Source organism: Mytilus trossulus, chromosome 7 (genome assembly GCF_036588685.1).
Source record: "Mytilus trossulus isolate FHL-02 chromosome 7, PNRI_Mtr1.1.1.hap1, whole genome shotgun sequence".
In the NCBI taxonomy this organism is placed as follows: domain Eukaryota; kingdom Metazoa; phylum Mollusca; class Bivalvia; order Mytilida; family Mytilidae; genus Mytilus; species Mytilus trossulus.
Window position 1 is genome coordinate 83495995 of NC_086379.1, and position 23102 is coordinate 83519096.

General features: G+C 33.0%; 2 protein-coding genes across 3 annotated transcripts; both read left to right on the plus strand.

Annotated features, from left to right (window-relative positions):
- Window positions 1-1361: 1361 nt before the first annotated feature.
- On the plus strand, window positions 1362-19279 carry LOC134727296 (polycystin-2-like protein 2). The gene is made up of 5 exons (XM_063591673.1): window positions 1362-2038; window positions 2999-3128; window positions 6225-6478; window positions 16674-16848; window positions 17848-19279. The coding sequence occupies exons 1-5, from the start codon at window positions 1589-1591 to the stop codon at window positions 19221-19223; spliced, it is 2385 nt and encodes a 794-aa protein (XP_063447743.1). The 5' UTR covers window positions 1362-1588; the 3' UTR covers window positions 19224-19279.
- LOC134726017 (uncharacterized) lies at window positions 7730-12475 on the plus strand. Of its 2 annotated transcripts, none has more exons than XM_063590374.1 (2): window positions 7730-8612; window positions 10691-12475. In XM_063590374.1, the coding sequence occupies exon 2, from the start codon at window positions 10774-10776 to the stop codon at window positions 11698-11700; it is 927 nt and encodes a 308-aa protein (XP_063446444.1). In that variant the 5' UTR covers window positions 7730-8612; window positions 10691-10773; the 3' UTR covers window positions 11701-12475. Both variants share the same exon structure in this region, with proteins under 2 accessions (XP_063446444.1, XP_063446445.1).
- Window positions 19280-23102: the final 3823 nt, after the last annotated feature.

A 23102-nucleotide genomic window follows, 5' to 3' on the forward strand; every position in this document is an offset into this window, starting at 1 on the left:
ACATCTAGAGGGCAGCATTCAGTTATCAACAATGGACATATATATTTATATGTTGCTATATATTAACCGTCTATAGTCATTGACGAATATTTACAAACCTTAATGGAAGCAATGCAAAGGTCTGCCATGAACACCGCATTTTTTTCAAACAATAGAAAACATGACATGTGACACAAACTAACGATTGACGAGGCTACGGACAGACAAATGATTATTTGAAGGGGTTAACCAAGTGATTTTGCTTATATTATAGGGTTTTGATGTTGGTAGCATCCGAAAATTTGTCATGAGCGTTGCTAAACCAATAAATGACCCAACAGTATTAAAAATTTGGCATGATAATAGTGGACAAGGACACTCAGCATCATGGTATTTTAATAAAATCATACTGGAGGATGTACAAACTGGTGGAAGGTAAAGCTTACAATGTTACCTACCGAGTTATATTATTACCGGGTTTGTAATCACATGAACAACACGACGGGTGCCACTGGTGGACCAGGATCTGCTTACCCGTCCGGATCAGCTGAGATCTACCCCATTTTTTGTTGGGGCTTGTGTTGTTTAGTCTTTAGTTATCTATGTTGAGTCTTCTGTACTATTATTTGTCTGTTTGTCTTTTAATTGTTAAGCCATGACGTTTTCAGTTTAATTCCGATCTATGAGTTTGACTGTCCCTCTGAAATCTTTCGCCCCTCTTTTACAAACTTAATTATTTATCTCCTTAAATGAGTAATTAGCTGCGTAGAAACATATTCTGGTTTGTTCTGTTTTGTATTGATATGCTGATGAAGTAATGAAAAGAGACAATGTGTGGGCCATAAAAGTTGAAAAATAGTAAAATTAGTTAAGCCTATCAGATATTATTTGTTCATATTATTGAATGATCATGGGTGCAATAAGATGAAAAATTAAGCCGATATAGTTTGAAAGGAATAACACTATGATGTCATTACCATGATAAATTGACATATATTGGCTCATATAGTCATTTGACAAATAGCTTTTTATAGACAAAATGAAAGCTAAGGTATCACTCAAAAAGATGTTCTAAACAAATTAAGATATTTGTGAAATACATCACGCAGCCTTGTTTTGTTATAAATTCTTTAATAACATAAATATCGATGAAAAAATTGTGAAGAAAGTTTTGCAGGAAATGCTTGGTTTTAAGCTGAAGTACAAATATTTCAGACCATATTTTAATAATCAAAAATACTTATATTGTACATGCTTATATCTTGTAATCATCTGTATGCTGTTATTTGGTAGATCATAAAAGCTTTACAATTTCAAATTAAAAGTGCAGATAATAGCTTTATCTTCCTTTTTCTTTCTTTTAATTGACAGGTATCTGTTTATATGTGATCAATGGCTTTCTTTGGACCACGATGATGGCTGCGTCGATTGTGCCATTCCTGTTTCTGATAAGTTGGATAAACACAAGTTCTCATTTTTATTTAACGAACAAACTAGACAAAACACAACAGACAATCACTTATGGTTATCGGTTGCCATTCGACCTGAAAACAGCAACTTTACAAGGTTAGAAAGATTGGCTTGTTGTTTGACATTGCTGTTTCTTACTATGATCTCAAATGCAATGTTTTATGGACAAAACACAGGAAGTCGCTTTATAATAGGACCCATCAAATTACCACTTTCTGGGATATATATTTCAATTGTCAGTGCAATTATTGCTGCACCTCCAATATTGTTAGTATCTTATATGTTCAGAAGATCCAAACCTCGTTCAAGAAATGAGAAGAAAACTTTTACAAATACTAAAGACAATCCTGAAATGACACTAAAATCAGAACAGGAAGACATTAACGCAGATGCTACAGACGATACAGAATTTTCACTTCCGTTTTGGTGTAGATATGCTGCATGGGGAATAATTACATTAGCCGTCTTTATATCAGGATTTTTTCTAATTCTGTATAGCATGGAATGGGGAAAGACAAAGTCAGAGGAATGGCTGCTATGTTTCTTTATGTCATTCATCGAATCAATACTCTTAGTTGATCCCCTTAAGGTAAGAAAATCTAGGTTTCACTATACATGTTAAATAGTCAGCAATATTTCGTACTTCCTTGGTAAGGAGTTACAAAAACACTGTCCTATAAATGAAAATTCCTGCTCCAATGCAAGTAAGATATATGACAGTTGTTATCCACTCGTTTGGTGTGCTTGATCTTTGGATTTTGCCAGTTGCTTATGGACTATAACATTTTCATTGGACCTCTCTATTTTTGTTATTCTATTTTATACGTCAGAAGTAACACTTCATGTCAGTTAAAACAAATAGGTTACGAATGCAATATATATCTGGCTGGACTTATACCCTTTAAATCCAATTCTATCATTGACGAAACTACAACTGTACGTAAGAGCTATTTGAAATAAATACATTTTAAACCTTGTTCGTCATTCCGTTCCTCCGTCATTCCGCAACAAACCATTATAGGGAATTTTTTCTAAACGCGTTCAGATATTTGGGTTATTTTTGGTATGTCAGTTGACCGTGGTGAGTTACAGATCAAGTTTGAAATTCGTTCTGCTCCGTTTATTTTTGTCGAAATCACAGGCTTTTAACTTCGATTAATTGTTGAAAATCATAGTTGTACAAAGTTTTTTTTTACGCCTTCAGATATTGGGCTGTTTTTTGGTTTGTGAGTTACACATGCTAAGTTACAGTTTGAGCTAATGTTTCGTTCCGTGCAACTAGTTTTTGCTACAATTACGGGCTTTGCACCTTGATAAATTGTTGAAAATCACAGTCATACAGAATTTTTTTTAAACGCCTGAAGATATTGGGCTGATTTTTGGTATGTGAGACTACCATCATGTTTGTATATACACGTGTTTTTCAACTTTTTGAGACGGGGCCATTAATGTCGTTCTGACACCTCTAAATTTTTGGTATATATTCTTTCAAATAAAAGGTATACATGTACCTTCATATTGAAATATCAGGATGTTTTTCTTTGTTTAGATTATATTGATGTCAGTCATATTCTCTTGGATTGTAAAGAGTTATAAGGAGAAAACTGTGAAATACGACCAAGAGAAGCTTCTTCTAGAGACCAAAAGACGTGCAGCAAGTCCATTGTCATATCTTTTAGGTAACCTTTGTTTATATTGAACTATGAATATTGAAGAAATATATATTGATCAAGCTTATGGTTTCCGATATCATCTCCTTTCGTTTGAAATACTGAGGTAAAACTCTAGAGCGTATCATCAATTAAAAGAAACAGGTGATTAATATAAAAACAACATAAATCAATTCATTGACTAACTTTTAACACAGTTGTTTTATTTACTCTTTATTAGAAATCATGTATACAGTCCGGGTTGAAAGTTTGTAAAGCAGAAAAATTGATAGATAAAAGAAAACATTCTGCATTCGATGCACTTTCATGATATTACCTTCATCGGAAATTTTCAAACCAAAGGAATAGGGGCATTAAGGCCCAATTTTGGCCCAAGAAAATAAAATGTTTGATAACTATTCTAAATTGGCACATAGTGTTTAGAAATGCATAGGGTCAAGAAATATAAATAAAAAACATTCAGATTTTTATCTAATGACGTCACAATTACGTCATAATGTATACTATTTTCACAAAAACGATGAAAATACAGAATTTATGCATTTTTCTATCTTTATTTCCGTTGAGGAAACATCGTGCGCAGCCGAGAAACAACAAAATAATTTAACAGAAGCTTTATTATAACTATTGGCATAATCTCACCAAATATAAACTTGTTTCTTGAGTGCGCACATACTTTTTCAATCTAAAATATACTTCAAATTTGATGAAAAAACAAGGAAAATCACGAAATTTAACAAAATATGCAAATTAAGTCATGATTTGTTGCCATGGTAACTTGTTCGATGTCAAATTTGTGTTGTTTTTCTTAGTACTTTATTACTTAGTCAAGTTTTCAGTAGTTTAAGAATATGTATGATAACTTTTAAATTTGTAGTAATTTTTGGACCAATCATGCAATATTAGCAAGACAAAATCTGTACAAAAGTCTGAAATTTTCTGACCTTCACCTTATTTTAGTAGTACATTTGTCAAAGATAAGTATCTATGGTTTGGTCTTTTAGAAAAATCGACATTTTAGTCATGAATTATTTTAGTAGTTAGATTCTGGCCATTATTGAAAATGCAGATAGATCTAGGTGAGCTATACATGCTACTTCGGGTCTTTTTTCTACTGTTTTAACTTCAAATACACATTGTAAAAAGGGAATAAAAGGATCAGTACTACAAACATAGCTGAATTCAATCTTTTCTTAGATATATTAACCAAAGTATTGGAAGTTGAGGTGTATACCAAGTAAACTATGCAACAACACATGATGAGAAAACATCTTGATACATGAACGATATAGTATCATTGATGTGGTGTTTCCAAAGTGTATCAAAAATCTATGAACAACGTTTTGTTCCTTTGCTTTCAACTACTCGCCTGTATGCCTTCCCAGATCTTAATCTTTAACCGGAGCTGTTTATTTCATGCAGTTTTAAGACTTTTAGAATATTTTCCGGATTTGTTATAACATATTCATTACGACGGGTGCCACATGTGGATCAGGAACTGCTTACATTTCCGGAGCACCTAAGTTCACCCCAAGTTTTTGGTGGGGTTCGTGTTTATTCTTTAGTTTTCTATGTTGTGTCATGTTTACTATTGTTTGGGTTTTTTTTTAATTTTTAGCCATGGCGTTTTCAGTTTATTTTCGATTGATGAGTTTGACTGCCCCTCTGGTATCTTTCGCCCGACGTTCTTTCACTAAACAATTCAAAATTTGGTGACTATGTGGAACGCATCTATCCCATCGAATTGGAGATAAAGGATACTACAGATACAGTTAAGTCAGCTTCATATCTTGACTTACATCTAGAAATTGACAATGAGGGTCGGTTGAAGACAAAACTTTACGACAAAAGAGATGATTTCAGCTTTCCAATTGTGAACTTTCCATTTCTAAGTAGCAACATTCCAGCAGCACCTGCATACGGGGTATATATCTCTCAATTGATACGATATTCCCGTGCTTGCATTTCCTATCATGATTTTCTTGATAGAGGGTTACTGCTCACAAGGAAGCTATTAAATCAAGAGTTCCAAATGGTGAAGTTGAAATCATCCCTTCGTAAATTTTACGGACGCCATCACGAGTTGGTTGACCGTTATGGAATAACCATTTCACAAATGATATCGGATATGTTCCTTACGTCGTAACTACAATCACCTTCCCTTTCATGAATTTGACCTACCGAATTAGACTATTTACCGGATTTGTAATCACATAAGCAACACGACGGGTGCCGCATGTGGAGCAGGATCTGCTTACCCTTCTGGAGCACCTGAGATCACCCCTAGTTTTTGGTGGGGTTCGTGTTGTTTATTCTTTAGTTTTCTATGTTGTGTCATGTGTACTATAGTTTTTCTGTTTGTCTTTTTTTATTTTTAGCCATGGCGTTGTCAGTTTGTTTTAGATTTATGAGTTTGACTGTCCCTTTGGTATTTTTCGTCCCTCTTTTAATAGTATTTTTGGAACCGATCAGCATTTGGTGTACTAAAAAGAATTTATTTCTGTAAAAAGATACATCCTTGTAATGGCCGAATGAAAAAAGATTATACATATATATATAAGTTATCCTAATGTGGTTTTTAAACAGTAAAATAACAAAAGTACCGAGCTTTAAGTGAAATTCAAATCAATAAGTCCCTTTTCAAATTGCAAAATAAAAAAGTTAAAACACATCGAACGAATTGAAAACAAGCGTATTCCTGACTTGGAACAAGTATATCCCCATGTAGAAACTGGTGGATTAAAGCTGGATTTATAGCTAGCTAAACCACTTCTTTGTATTAAAGGCGCATAAATTCTCCCGTATAGACAACATAGATCATTAGGAAAATAAATTATCTAAGAAAAGCTTAGAAAAGTAGAGGAATTTGTTATAAGTACCCGAAATACAAAAAGTCTACCTGAAAACAGTGTTTGGGTTTTAGTTTGACTACGTTTAATTCTTGAAAATCGTATATTTTACTATTACTTGTATTGTAAAATTAGTAACACAAATACTGAACTAACAGGTATATAACAGAAAGTGGAAAGTCAATAAAACTTTACAATATCAAATGTCAGAATTATATATTACTTTTCATAATTTTAATTTGTTATGTCTTTTAAGATGTGTTTAAAGCCGAGCAAGCTCCATTGAAATCCGTAACAGTTGCTAGATTAAAAGAAAAAAGACAGCAGCGCCTTAAAATGCAAGAGATATTCATAGAGCTAGTCTTATATATGATTTTCCTTGCTGTTTTGTATTGTGTCAGTTTTAGTAACCGGGATTCGAGATGGTACAACGTCAAAAATCATCTAGAACAGCAGCTTGTTACATCGAATAGCATCTCAGTTGGAGGTTCAACGTTGAAATATGATCAGGTTAGTTGTCTTTCCTGTTTCAAGTACTGTGGATTTATTATATTTCGTGCGCATCAATGTTCGTGCCTTGAGGGAAACTGGCACTTTCGTTGATATTTGATTTCGTGGTTTTGGTAATATCGGTAAACAAAGACTATATTTTTTGCAATTCGTTGTACATTTCAATTCGTTGCTCACCTGTCCCACGAAACCAACGACAATTGGTATTAAAGACCAAACAGCCTATTGTTTATGCGCACCAACTAACGCAAGCTGGTTGTGACATAAAAGCTCTATGACGTTGTTTCTAGCAATGAAAAAACGTCAAATTATAACGTCCTATTTCGCGTTTTTCACGGATTCCAACATGGTTTACGCTTAAGGATGTACACCTCTGAGGAGCCAAAAATTTCTAGAATTAAACTTTTTTTCTTAACCTGATTTTTAGGTTTATAAGACTGTAACAAAACAATTGGTGAAGAAAAAATTAATGGTGGTGTGCTTCTTTTTTTGCTACGGCCCTTTGAAAATGCCCAATTTTGATGATTTTCTCACTTTTCATCGATTTTTACCTATTTTTGGGCTATTATCGTGAAAAAAATCACAGTTCCACGATTAAACTTTTTTTCATACTTTCCATAAAGATGAAGTGGACCAATCTGAATAAATTTAACTTACAAAAACTATAGGTAGGTGTTAATATAAGAAAGTTTTATCATAATTTGATGCTTTTTTGTGTAAAATTTACCATACTGCCAATTTTGTATTTTTATGATTTTTCTCATTTTAAAGAACAAAATGCATATTAATTCAACTTTTTTGTTATAAATGATTGAACAAATACATATCTAAGAAATTTGAAAAAACCAAAATGAGATGGGATGTATATTATTCTTGTAAAATCATTTTTTGTATCCCTCACCCATTTTCTCAAAATTTTGACTAAAAATACTGACTTGAATGGTCGTAAAATTTGAAAACTGGATTATTCAAAAACCGTTCATGGTAAATACACAACTTTTTCACCGAGTTGTGTTTGATTATAATATTTTTAAAATTCATTGATATTTTCCACTTCTATCATATGTTTTGGAAATAATTTAAGAACGAGATTTCAACGAGACTGAACGAGACTGAAAAGTCAGAAGAATACATCCTTAAAAATACGTCTCACAAGAAAAGAGGAATGAAGCGTTGTGGAAATTTAACACATATGGACACAAAATATATTACACTATATATATTTTTCAGCGTTTCGCAGTATAGCGGAAAAATACTGTCTTAAAGTTTCTATAATATTTTGTATGGGTCAATGATGTATGATTCGATAGGTCAGGTGACCTAATGTTTTGTTATGTTAATTTGTTTTTTCGCGGGTTCGTGAAAAAATTGTCTAGGTGGTCATTCTAGCCGTAGACATCGTATAGTTAAAATGTCGGAGCCGGTACAGCTAGATTCTTTGATTAAACAGCGTGTGCAAGAAGCTGTTTCAACCGCACAGAATGATATTGTACATCACATGGACAGGATTATCAAAAGCAGTTTTGACGCTTTCCAAAAGTCGACGAACGAAAATCAACGACAACTGTCAGAAACACAACTTGCTAAGATTGAAGAGATGAATTCGGACAATTATGTGTTTAAAAGGAAGGGGAATGAAGAACAATTTAAAGTCAATTCCAAGGTTGCCAACAAGATGAAGGAAGCTAGATGTTTTTTGAGGGAAGACCCGGAGCAAACCGAACAGACCCAAAAGGCAGCACAAAGTATCAGTGAAGGTTTGGATATTTTACGGCATAGACAAAAATTAGTTAAATTGGCAGACCAATCTGAAAGTGGCTGGAAAACAGTGACAGAATACGAAACTCATAGTCTGGCCGACGACTCTGAAGATGAGAAACGAATCATCAGAGCCGAAAACAAAGCTGCACGTAAAATCAAGAGCGAGAAACAAAATAAACAACATAGATCAACCCCTTACAGTACCTCTCAGTCGTCGAGATTTAATTCCAACGCACCTAGAAATAATGTTCCAGTTCAACGCCCAGGGAAATGTTATGAGTGTGGTATTCCCGGACATTGGAGGGTAGACCATCAAACTGGTGCTTTTGTTGCAACTATGCAAAGAAACAAGATTGACAAGATAAGTAAAAATGTAAATAGTTTTGATAAAACTGTAGAAAACTTTGATAGTTTTGACAAAAGCACAATTGTAAAAGATACACATTCACAATTCGTCAAGCTTGATAACACATTTAAAAGTACAGTTACAAAGGTGAACTCTAACGATTCACCGGTAAACAGGTTACGCAACGCGTATAATTATTGGCAAAGTATTAATGCAAACGACTATATTCTTAGTATTATTAGAGACGGTTACAGAATTCCGTTTTATACAGAACCTGAAAGCTGTTGTTTAAGGAACAATAAGACAGCATTCGATAATGCAGAGTTTGTTGAATCCGAGATTACTAAGTTAATTAGTCGGGGTTGTATATCTCAAGTACCCGAGTTACCTAAAGTAGTCAATCCTCTCACAGTTGCGAGGAATAAAGAAAAATTCAGACTTGTTCTTGACTGCAGGCATATAAACCCCCACTTACACAAATTTAGGTTCAAATATGAAGATGCTGTTGAAGCTAGTCATATGTTCGAAAAGGGGGACTATCTATTTACATACGATCTTCGATCGGCATATCATCATATTGAGATATTTGAAGATCACAAAACGTACTTAGGTTTCAGTTGGTTTTATGAACATGAAAAAGTAACAAAATACTACGTTTTTAACGTATTACCTTTTGGTATAAGTACAGCAGGATACATATTCACAAAGGTTGTTAGATGCATTGTAAAATATTTAAGAGATCAAGGATTACAGATTATAATGTATCTTGATGATGGCATAGGTGGGGCAAGTGAAATTAGTAAGGCTAATTTCTGTAGTTTAACTGTGCGTTATGCTTTAAGGTCGGCTGGTTTTTTAATTGCCGAAGAAAAGTGTAGTTGGGAACCAAGTCAATCAGTTACTTGGCTAGGTTTGGTGTGGGACATGAAAGATGGTATTGTCTATGTGACAGAATCTAGATTGAATAAGTTGAAAGATACGCTGAATGTGATTATTCACAGGTTGGGAAAAGGTGAAATAAAAGTAACAGCCAGTTTTTTGGCGTCCATTATTGGACAGATTATTTCTATGAAAGGGGCAATGGGCCCAGTAGTACGATTGCGTACAAGGAGTATGTACGATTGCTTGTTGTATAGAGCAAGTTGGAACGCTCCTGTGCTTTTGAATAGCAAAGCATTAGATGAAATTGTTTTCTGGAAGGAAAACGTAGCCATACTGAATGGCAGAGATTTGAGTATAGTGGAACAGTACTCTTGCATTGTTTATAGTGATGCCTCCGATATAGGTTTCGGAGGGTATGCTGTCAGTATCAGTGATACTGAAGTTATGGGTAGTTGGAATTCAGTAGAAAGTTTGAAAAGCTCCACATGGAGAGAGTTAGAAGCGGTATATAGAGTTTTGTTGTCATTACTAGTAACATTACAAGGTAAAACTATTAAATGGTATACTGATAATCAAAATATTGTTTACATTATCAAGCAAGGTAGTAGAAAGGGCGATCTACAATTAATCGCTATCAAGATAGCCAATGTATGTAAGCTTAACACTATTGTATTGTTACCACAGTGGGTACCAAGAGAGGAAAACGTTAAGGCTGATCAGATCAGTAAAAGTGTAGACTGTGATGACTGGGGAATAGACCCAGAAGTGTATTCAGTTCTAGATAATTTGTGGGGTCCTCATACGGTAGATCGATTTGCGTCAGATTATAATACAAAATGTTTGGTCTTCAACTCTAAGCACTGGTGTCCTAATACTTCAGGTATTAATGCTTTTGATCAAGATTGGAAAAGCGAAATTAATTGGATTGTACCACCACCTTCACTTGTTTCCAAATGTATTCAAAAAATGAAACAAGAAAAATCTATCGGTACACTAATCGTTCCATACTGGAGGTCAGCTCCTTTTTGGCCAATTTTAAACGTTGGTATTGAAGGTTCGCAAACATTTGAGAGTTTTGTAGTAGACAGTAGATTGTTGTCATCAAGTGTAGTTATAAGAGGAAGAGGAAAGAACGGATTATTTGGAAAGACAGATACAAATTTCCCTATGTTGGCACTTAAAATTAGATTTTAGATATTTATCATTGTATTTGTTTTTTTTAGGGATCGGGTTAAAATGTACCATTCAGAAAGAGATTTTACAGTGTGGAGCGATCTCAGAAAATTTCACTCAACTTGGTGGGAAAATGGAAGAGTTTTTGTTACATTCACATAGCAGCAACACCAATAGTAAATATTTTTATTCTTTTAAACGTTGGGAACAGTTTATATCTAAAGAAGGAGGAAAATCTATTCCCGCTTCTCCAATTCACGTTGCGTTATATTTAACTCATTTACTGGATAAAGGATCGTCAAAAAGTGTAGTGCAATCTGCCGTTTACGGGATCAAGTGGGCGCATAACATTCAAGGAATTCAAGATCCGACAACAAATTTTTTCGTTGTGAATTTAATGGAAGCTGCAAAACGACAACCACACAGACCGAGAATGAAAAAAGATCACATTACCGTAGATGTTTTGATAAATTTATGTTCTAAGTACAAAGATTGTAATGATTTACTTGTTATACGGGATTTAACTATGATTATTTTATGTTTTGCTGGTTTTCTTCGTTATGATGAAGTAAGCGGCATTCGTTGTAAGGATATAGTTTTCAAAGAAGATCATTTTTCAATCAATATATTTAAAAGTAAAACTGACCAATATAGATTAGGTGACGAAATTGTCATTTGTAAAGGAGAGTCAATTGCCTGTCCATATTTATTATTGAAAAAGTATTTTCTATTAGCTATGATTAATTCTGAATCAGAAAACTTTTTATTCAGACCAATTTTCAGATCAAAACAAGTTTGTTCATTAATATATAAAAATAAAAGATTAAGCTATACCAGAGCTAGAGAATGCATAGTTTCTAGGTTAAAAAGTATATGTCCTGATTTAAACATTGGTTTGCATTCTTTGAGAGCAGGTGGGGCTACTGCAGCCGCCAATTCAGATGTTAACGAACGTTGTTGGAAACGACACGGTCGGTGGAAAAGCGACACTGCTAAAGATGGTTACGTGGCCGATTCACTTGATCATCGGCTTCAGGTTACGAAAAAACTAGGTTTGTGAATGTTGAGGGTTTGAATTTTATTTTATATTATGTTTTATGATTTTATAAGTATCTTGCATTGTATTCATATTGCATTTCTCGCGCCCGTTCTTTGTTTTTCTAGTCTGTCTGCACGGCAAAATGCATATTTTAGTTGAGTCTAATTTAGTGGCCAAATTATTGTGTAGTTAGGACATATATTTTTCAGCGTTTCGCAGTATAGCGGAAAAATACTGTCTTAAAGTTTCTATAATATTTTGTATGGGTCAATGATGTATGATTCGATAGGTCAGGTAACCTAATGTTTTGTTATGTTAATTTGTTTTTTCGCGGATTCGTGAAAAAATTGTCTAGGTGGTCATTCTAGCCGTAGACATCGTATAGTTAAAACTTCCTTTTTTGAATAAAAAATTGTGTTTTTATATAATCATGATCATGATGGAGTACGGCATCATTACCCAGAAACGGTTCTTGCATTGCTCCGTGCGCAGATTTCCAAACTTTTTAAGTTGGTTTTTCCTGGGCGGCGAGTGTCTGTTTATGACGGGTATTCATAATACGATATTTATCATTTGAATGTTATTGGAAGTTAATAGATATTTATTACTATTGTTGCCGGAAGTATATTTTTTGGTTCACAAAGTTTTGTGTTAAATTACTTAGTATAAATACTATTATATATGATGTATGCATATGTATATATGAGATTATTGTATTGTACTGAATTGCAAATTTGATTAAATGCTGGCTCCAGTCTGTCTGCACGGCAAAATGCATATTTTAGTTGAGTCTAATTTAGTGGCCAAAATTATTGTGTAGTTAGGACATGTATTTAACCTTCGTTTTAATACAAATAATAAAACTAAGTATAAATTTTGATCTTGACTTTTTGCATTTGTGCCTATCTGCATTTCATTTTGTTTTATTCCTTCACATGATTTAATTTTGTCTTATATTTGCGCCGATCTGCATTTCATTTTTTTTTATTCTTTCACTTGCGTAGATTTTGTCTTTCATTTGCGCCGATTGTGTACAGGTTAATAAGATAGGTGAAAGTTATTTTTATGCCAAATTTATGAGCATTATGTTTTCTGGTCTGTGCGTCCGTTCGTTTGTCAGTATGTTCAGGTTAAAGTTTTTGGTTAAAGTTTTTGGTCAAGTAGTTTTTGATGAAGATGAAGTCCTATCAACTTAAAACACAGTACACATGTTCCTTATGATAATGATCCTTCTAATTTTAATGTCAATTAAAAAATAATCAATAATTGAGTATTCAGAAGGTCAGACCGATAAACAATTATTCCTAAAAGTTTGACATACTCGATAACTGATGTCTGGATAATCCTCGTAAAATAATGTCCGATCTTGCAATGACGTTAAAATTTATTTTTACTGCTTATTTGACAAAATCTTATAGTATAAATAAAATTGTGACAAAGGGTCATTGTCGTTTGTCCTTTGTTTCATTTCAAATGGTCTTAAGGAGAAATGATTAACAGTTCGCCTAATCTCACTGAAGCTTACAGCTAATTTTCTAATGTATGTAGATCAACACTTTGGTTATCTTGCTTGCTTTGTTTGTACATTTTGTATAATTATATTTTGATAGCGTCCAATTGAATTTAAATATCATATATACAGGTTTACATACCTATATATGAAGATGTCAATCTAAATTACAAAGCTTGAATAAACATTTATACAAACAAAGCAAGGAAGACAACCGAAGTTTTACCCTACATGCATTAGGAAATTAGCTGCAAGGGAAAACAAATTAATACTCAGCGAATGTGAATTAAAATCAAAATTTTCAGTGTGTAAAACTAAATGTTGTAAATTTAACTTAATATGACAAAAACAATTGCTTCAAGAATAACATCAAACATAAAATCTCTCCCTTTCATTTAGCTACAACTATGCCGGACCGGAAAGGTTGAAAACAAATTTGGATTTTTAAAGCCGGCAACAACCTTGTCTTTGTTTTTTTAATTTCCAAAATGAGCCATTTAGATTTTTAATATTTTGTCCTGTTGGCGAAATCTTACTTTGTTGACGTTTTCAAAAGCAAATTATTTTTAAATTAATTTTTGAATTAAAAACTTTTTGTATTTTATATTTACTGTCTCGTTTATTCATAACACGCGAGGTAGTTATGACAGGGATTGCATTTTATGATAGATGTATAACATTTTAGAATCAAAAACATTAATTCATGTACAGTCCGTGTAGCGTATTGCCCGCGTCACACTGTCCCGATTTTTTAATACGATGAACACACGAATGCGAAAATTGTAATTTTGTACAAAGTTGGTCCCGATTTCGTTAAAATACCAAAAAGTGACCGAAGCAAGTACGATGAATAACGAAGTCTATACGATGGTGTTGAAATTATATACGACAGCAAAAGATGAATATACGAAGGTTAACTGAAGACTGGTATTTAAGCTTCATATCTCAGCTGAAGCCTACACGATGGATCACGAAGGCTACACGATGGATAACGATGATGGTGCGATGGCCATACGATGTCTATTTCTTATTAAACTTAGTTTATTATCCCCTCGTCTACTAAATGTAAGTTGCGTGTAGATAAAATTGTTATGGACACTCTAGAACCAAAATGCTCAAAACTTGGTATGGTGTTACTCGTTAAGAATATCTTAAGTGCTATTGACTTTAAAGTTCAAAGGTCAAGGTCATAGTGGCAGTTGTAATACAAGGCAATATCACCCTTGTGGACACTCTAAAACCAATATGCTTCAAAAGATTTTTTTTTTTTTTTTTTTTTTTTTTTTTTTTAAACTACATAATAAAAAGATTTTAACTACATTTGGTATATTGTTCCTCCTTGTAATGATCTGACATTTTTTACGTTCAAGGCCAAAGGTCAAGGTCATGCAGATGGACTTGTTTTTTCTCCTTGAAATAGCATAATACAAAGGAAATTGGTTACTCATGTTTTTAACTGCTGGTTCTAAAGACAATATTAAAGGTATTTCGAGTTACTGAATGTTTTGGTTGATTTCTTAAAAAATAGTTTATGTATCAAATATGCATATTCAATTTACCATTTTCTGCATGTGTCATATACAAATATAGTGTCCATATTTATCCCCAATATGTTACATACGAGGGGATGCCACGCTCGGCATTGTCTTGTTTGAACTGTAAAATGTGTGCACTAATAAGTCTGAATAATCATCCATAATAATGCCCATGTTTACTGATCTATTTTAAAGGTACTAAGGTAATGGGTTCGTTTTTCAAAAAGAGCTCTTTCCAGGAAAATATCATTATAATATAGAAAAAAGAAAGGATGTGGGGAAAGCAACAAATGCGGCAAAATATGACATATAGGAAACAAAATGGTTATAGAGTAAACATGCGTGTGACAACAACTCAGACGAAACATAAAAAATCAGAATAATGAAGAAAAAGTTGGTTTCCCTATATACGTGTACCTGCAGTGTTGGTTTACGAGGCTCGTTTATGATTTTCATTATGTTACTTGATATGAAAAATTGACAAAAGATAATATTTTTATTGGAGAATGCAACAAGGTACATCTTCAAGTACAGTGTAATGTATGTGCATGACATTGATAAATCTTGGACGAAGCGCAAATAATTCCATATAAACACCCATACACCTAGTGAGATATCCTATGATGAGGCATGGGTTTGCAGCAAAGAAGTTATTTACACTTCTAGAATGTAATGAGTTAAGGTTGTGACAAGAAACAAGTTTGCTTAACGCTACCTCATCACAAAAGGTACGGCGAACATAACGAATAAGGTGGTGTTGAGATCTATTTCTTAATAGTGACATCTTTATACAAAACTATCCCAAAATACAAAGTCCATAAACACAACAGATGTAAATTAGTGTCACAAAATCGTAAGATTATATGAGATTTATCGACAATATAAATCTCATTTGTGATACTTAAATCAGCGTATGTAAAGGTTCGCATTATGCGCGGCGAAACATTTTTGTATAGCTATTATTTTTGTTTTTAACTATAAACATAGTTGCCAAAGGTATGTTTAGGTTTGGCTCACCTTTTTTAATGTTATCAATTTGTAATGTTTTGATCGAAATAACCGACCGTAAAACTTTTAGTGCAACTGAAAAATCTCATCAAGTGAAAATCTGTCACTGACGTACCATATTAATATCTTTTTAAAGATACTGATCAATCTTATAATATTACCTTCGTTATACGCCAGCCTTAAACTGGGCGTATTATAATATAATACCTTTGTCCAACTGTGTTCAAACATTAATACCTTATTGTCGAAATTTTACCCATTTCCAACTTGATCCTGCCAGAATTAAAGGACTTTATTCAGTTAAAAATATTGGACAAAATATTTTCAGAATTTAAAAAACAAATTTGAGTTTTTAACTTTGCTGTTTGCCTATCATTACGTTTAATTTTACGATTATTAAATTGGTATACAATTATAAGCCTGGTACCTTTGATAACTATTTACCACTGGGTCGATGCCACTGCTGGTGGACGTTTCGTTCCTGAGGGTATCACCAGCCAAGAAGTAAGCCCTTCGGTGTTGTCATGAATATCAATTATATGGTAGTTTTTATAAATTTCCTGTTTCCAAATAATATTTTTTTCCAAAATCTAAGTATTTTCTTATCCCAGGTATAGATAACCCTAGCCGTATTTGGCACAACTTTTTTGGAATTTTGGATTCTCAATAACTTTTTACATCTTTGGATGTATAACTATTTTCATCTGAACGTCATTGATTAGTCTTATGTAGACGAAACGTGCGTCTGACGTATTAAATTATAAGGCTGGTATATTTGATAACTCTTCGTCATTTGTTTTGAGTTACAAAGCAAATATATATGTCATTTATCTGTAGCTCGTATAATCTGTAATAATTCAATATGTTTACGTAAGCCACAATATAGAAAATTCACTCGATAACTTCTGTCATATATCATAAACTATAACAATATTTTACAGGTTACAAGTTCAGCTAGCTTATATACATGGATCGACGAGACTCTTATTCCTTTTCTATTTCCACGGTACCATTCCAATGGAGATCAACTGAAAGTCAATAGAAGATTATATATACAAGATCAAGTCAACTTTCGTGTTGGTCCAATGAGACTAAGACAACTAAGAGCAGTTCAAGGTACGGTTAATTATACAAGCATCTTTATTTGTATTACTACTGTGATGAATTAATTACCAGTTCTCACTGATGAAATTCAAGATTGCAGCTTACATCTTAATTGTGTCTGTTCCTGAATGTTTTGGCAAATTTCACTCATATAATATTGGTAATCCCATTAATAAACTTAATATGACATAATTCTCTTCAACTTCGTCCCTTATTTGGCCTTTTTAACACTGTTTTGATTCGAGCATTACTGATGAGTCTTTTGTAGACGAAACGCGCGTCTGGCGTTAATATAAAATGTCAATCCTAATATCTATGATGAGTTTATTTACAACCACACGGTCGATGCCACTGCTGATGGAGTTTTAATTCCCAGAGGGTATCACCAACCCAGTAGTCAGTACTTCTGTGTTGACTTGAGTTATCATTGATAAATTCATAATTATAAATTAACTGTGAATTTTTGAAATACTAAGGCTTTTCTACCTCAGGAATAAATTAATTAAGCTGTATTTGGGCAAAACTGTTAGGAATTTTTGTTCCTCAATACTCTTCAACTTCGTACTTTACTGGCCTTTTCAACATTTTTTGATTCGAGCGTCACCGATGAGTCTTTTGTAGACAAAACGCGCGTCTGGCGTTAATATAAATTTTCAATCCTAGTGTCTATGATGAGTTTATTTGGTTGCATCTAAAGCCTTTTTTATATTTACCTCTATCAGGAATGCTCTAACCTAGACATTAAACGTATACTTAAGTGTATGATTCTACGAGACATGAACATGAGTGTTGACAGAATTAACATAATTCAGAATATTATTCCCGAGCTAATATAAGATAACAACTCAAAACGCAACTTGATTACAAAATGCAAAACTATTGTAATTAGTAAGCCATCAAATGGTTTAAACTGAGATGTTGCAATGCATTTGGTAGTTGTCATGTTCACCTTGAGGGGAAAATTATTTATTGAAAGTCATTTGATATAAAAGTTGTTATTGACTTTTTCAGAGCCATGTAGGACACAGTTATGGGATAACTTTACCTGTTATGATGAGTATTCTATTTCCGGAGAGGAGAATGGGAACTATTGTGTAGCCTGGGAGTCTCAACCCTGCGTCAGAGGTCAAGCTGTTTATAATATGACATATGCTGCCTGGAATTTTGTGTCGTCTGCTGATATTTGGGGACTTCCGGTCACAGGATTATATTCTACCTATGGCGGGGGTGGATACATAGCAGAATTCATTGTCAACTACAACATATCACGTCTAGTTCTCAATGATTTGTATAAATACACATGGATAGATCGTGAAACGAGAGCCATATTTACAGAATTCACCTTGTACAACGTAGATGATAATGTTTTTGTTTTCATTTCGTTTTTGACAGAATTTCCGGAAACAGGTGGGGTCATTGCAAGCACATTAATCAAACCGTTTCGACCATACCAACATGTCGGAAGTCTTGGATTGTTTATCTTTATTTGTGAAATTATTGTACTGATTGGAATAATTGTATTTTCTGTTCATAAATTTATTTGGTTTCGGAGATACGGTAAGAAGATGTGGAAAGAATTATGGCATGTTCTTGACATATTAATCATAATGTTATTCTTTGTTGCTACCATAATGTATATTGGAAGATGGATAATGATTAATAAGGCAATGAAAGAATGGGAAAATCATAAGAATAAATTCGTCAACTTTAGTCATATTGCGTCATGGGACGAACTGTTTAACATTTTCTTGGCATTTATTATATTTCTAACAACATTTCGAATCATGCGAGTTCTCAGCTACAATGAAAGAATAAATCAATTTGGACAGGTTCTTGCTCATGTGAGCCGTGATCTTTGTGGATGTTTTGTAATGTTTGTTATGGTGTACGTAGCCTTTGTAACTTTTGGACATTTAATTTTTGGCAGGCATCTAGAAACATACAAAAACTTATTTGTGTCATCAACGACATTGGTTAACGCTATAATCGGTAAAAACAGCATCAAAGATCTGTTTTCTGTGGAGCCGGTTCTGGGAAGAGCCTATTACTTCTTCTTTGTTTTGTTTTTGTTGTGGATTTTAATGACGATGATGAATGCAACATTAAACGTAGGTATTACAATAGTTAGGAAAAAGCCGGTGCGGTCCACATACGGCATCATTAACATTGTAGCAAGCTTCTGGAGAGAGGCTGTTGGTCATTTTATTGCATCAAATAATACCACAACAAAAGACAGGCTGAAGTTATCACGTAATTATAAATCAAAAAAGAAATTTACAAAGACAATAGTAGTAACACGTCAGGATGAGACACAACAGGTCGATATGGTAAAACCTACAGAAAACCTACCGAAAAAGAAAAAACGAGCAAGACGTATTTATCAGTAAGATGAACCATGCTTTGTTTGAGAAATGTTTCATAATTATTAAGTGTGTCATTGTTCTTTTTTCATTTTAATTAAATTACATATTATTAAAAAGTCTTTTTTCTCGGTTAAATCGTGTGACTTGATACATATTATACATTACGGATGTTTAAGTCCAGAAAAAATATTACCTTATTTGATATTAATGGTCTATAATGGTCTTCAACTTCATACTTTAATTTTCTGCATTTTAACGCTTTTGATACTAGCCTCACTTATGTTTTTTTTGTAGACGAAACGCGTGTATGGCTTACAGAAGTGTAACCCTGGTTTCTTTAATGAGTTAATACGTAATGCTAAATGCTTCGATCGATATCAAATCACCATTTTTAGGCAAGTGTACCGATATTCAATTTTAAACATCCATTAAGAAGATACAAACCTTGTTGGCTTAAAATGTTCTAAGCGAATTGCAAGAATTACCAAAGGATTGCAACCGGGTGCGAGTGCAGTGCTTGACGATTTTCTTGTAGAATTGGCATCAATATAGGCTAAATAATTAGATTGTGTTGGGTTAAAGGACATATTTTACTAGAAGCTCTAAAAGGTCTATGTTGCTCGCTTGATAAGGGACTTTCCGTTTTGAATTTCCGTATTTTTGGTATTTTATGACAAAAATTTCTATTTTGTGGATCTAGTATTGCTGAGCTTTTAGTCTGCTTAGTTTTTCTTTATCTGCTTTAGTTTTTGCTCAAAACAAAAAGAAACAGACTAAATGCTCATCCGGTTTATGGACAGCCACTGGGCAACCGCTCATATAAAGAGTGACAGCCTACTACATGTATCAATGAAATGTAAATTGTTAATAGATCATACCTTGATGATTTGTTTTGTGATGTAAAGCGTCTATCTATCTGTTATAATTCTTATCATGGAAATAAAAAATGATAAAAAAAAATTCTACATTTAAGAATAATAATTCCAAGGATATGTCGGATGATTTATTTCCAATATATTGTCGTAATTGCAGATCTTGTCTTACTGATAATGTTTGCTTATTTAACTTTCAATCTGTCTATTATAATGTTTAAGATTTAAGTCAAAAACGCTAAACATTGGTAAAAATCAACATCAAAGTGAAATAACTTTAACAAGGAGTTGGCTGACAATTTCTACGGTATGAACCTATTTGTAGATATAAAAATAGATGTGGTGTAATTGCCAATGAGACAACTCTTCACAAGAGACCAAATGACACAGAAATTGACTACTATTGGGCCAGGTGATCTAATAATGGTTTCAACTGCAAGCATTTGCAGATCTATATTTTAGATCGTATTTTGTTTTGTGTTTTTCTTTTTTGTGGTTCTTGTCGGATTGATAGTCAAGTCCGTTCCGAGTGATTTTTACATTTTGTTTTTATGTTGTCTTGTCACTAAATGTACTGATATATGGATACTTGCAGTTGAATATAAAAAAGAAGATGTGGTATGATGGCCAAGGAGACAACTGTCCACAAGAGATCACAATGACACAGATATTACCAACTATATGTCACCGTACGGCTTTCAACAATGAGCAAAGCCCATACCGCATAGTCAGCTATAAAAGGCTCTAAATGACAATGTAGAACAATTCAAAGGAGAAAACTAACGGTCTTATTTTTATAAAAAATGAACGAATAACAAATGTGTAACACATAAACAAACGGCAATTACTGAAATACAGGCTCCCTACTTGAAAACTTGTATCGGTGAACCTTTTGAAAACAAGCCAGGAAATGTTTTGTTATCCACTGTTGGTCGTTGGTTGATGTCTATCATACTTTTGTTTCGTTTATCTTTGAACCAAAATCCGTCTGATGGTCTTCATTTTCTAATTATTTCACAATGTGTTTAACTGGAGTTTTTTTAATCATTGTTGAAAGTTGTATGATGAGATGTCATTGGACGCATCTGTTTTTACGAAAATGTTGTTCACCATGCCCGGAAACTGAACGAGTAGAGTTTTTCTAAAACGTCATCAACTTAACCTTTTGATCCGAAACGTGTTCCACCTACCTCGATGACGAGGATACCTCGATAACAAATGGTAAAAATGAAAAGTTCATAAAACCAAAATATGAAAAAATCAGCTCAGTTATTGAGACAAAATGAACAAGTATTCATCGATTGGGTACGAGTTGATAAAACAGTGGGTATTTACTCGTTGCTGGAAAACTAGAAGATATGACATTTTGTCGGCTGTGGTCTAAGTACCTTAGGCAAGAAGCATATTCATATTTTGCTTGCATCGACATAATTTGAAACTAGAATTTTTATATTTTTGAATAAACTAAGGTACAGGCAACATTGTAAAATAAGCTTTTTTTACTTTAACCTATAATTGTTTACTTTTTAAATTGTTATTTGGATGGAGAGTTGTCTCATTGGCACTCACACCACATCTTCCTATTACTATTTTTGTGCCAGCTCTGATTAATATAGTTACCTAGTGGGGATTTACAAAGTACTGTAAAACAAAAAGAGTAAGAGTATATGCAGTAATTTCTGTAATGCTATGGTATTGATAAACATGCATTGGTTACACGAGTAGAACACTGCGGGTCCTTTCGATTTTATTAACTCGGGTTACTTGGGTGAAATTGTTTACGTTACTACGCCCGCGCGCAAGACATTTAAATCGAAGAATAACTTACAAGTCGAGCAAACTCTTCAAACCCTTCAAAAAATTAAAGAAATGCTTTAAACGATTATTTGAAATAATCAAAATTTTATAAGTGTTTTTTCTTATTGAACTATAAGAATAATTTGAACTATAAGATTAATGATATGATTGGTTTGTGTTGATAATTAAAATGTTCATTTTCCATAGTTCTTTTTAAAAGTAAATTATCTCTTAACAAAGAAAGCGACAACATAATAGTTCACGATATTTCCAGCGCCGGAAAAATGAACATTGTTATAGCATATGACTTTTCGCTGGATTTAATTAACTTTTACCACAAGTTACTTAAGTACAGCTATTTGTAAGATCCAGGCAGGGGGTGATTCATGTATGTCTCAGAACTGCTTTATTCTTTTATATAATAGGCAGCTAAGATTGAAAAAAAAATTGCAAACTATTTTTTTTTTAATTTTCTTGAACGGTTGCTATGGAAACATGCAGCCATTGTTTTGAGGAATTTATGATGAAATCAGGCATGAAATTGGAAAATGTCTACTTTTTTGTTGCAGCAATTTCATGATAATGACAATTTCAAGAACAAAAATAATTTCAACATATAATTAGGCATTATTTGAAGTTTATATTTTGATGTTGAGTTTGTGAATTTCTTTTTTATATTAGGCTAAAATGGTATTTTAAAAGGTGCAAAAATCTGTATTTTGACATTTTCTGAAAATAGCTTAAATGTCATACTTTAAATCAAGAAAAATTGACATTGAGCAGACAAGGCCATTATAAACTATGATTGCATCTTAAAGTTAATACATTGAATTATTAAAAACAGGAAAAAAACATCTGGGTTTTTTTGAAATTTTTTGTTACCATGGCAACCAAAATTGGTAAAATTCATAAAAATGACAAAACACAATATTTGTTCATTATCAAAATGTTTGCTTATTTGTTTGTATTAATGTAATTTAACAGACAATAAAACAAATGATTTGTTTGAAATGATAAAAAAAATATATAAGCTTTAATATTAGTGGCTGAAAGACCATAGCAACCAAAAGAAAGCCCTAGAAACCGGTCTGAAATTGCTAAATTAATTCAGAATCAGCATCAAATACATGGTTTTCTAGGTATTGGATACATGTAAATAATGGAGTATGAATAATATACACAACAGTTAGATAGTTTATTTACACTTGATCTGCTTTTGGTTACCATGGGAACA

Excerpts from the sequence above, each read along its gene's own strand:
- LOC134727296 (XM_063591673.1), top strand. The coding sequence starts at position 1,589 with ATGATCTCAAATGCAATGTTTTATGGACAAAACACAGGAAGTCGCTTT. Across the intron at positions 2,039-2,998 it reads TCTTAGTTGATCCCCTTAAG|ATTATATTGATGTCAGTCAT; the intron begins GTAAGAAAATCT and ends TTCTTTGTTTAG. Across the intron at positions 6,479-16,673 it reads CAACGTTGAAATATGATCAG|GTTACAAGTTCAGCTAGCTT; the intron begins GTTAGTTGTCTT and ends AATATTTTACAG.
- LOC134726017 (XM_063590374.1), top strand. The coding sequence starts at position 10,774 with ATGGAAGAGTTTTTGTTACATTCACATAGCAGCAACACCAATAGTAAA.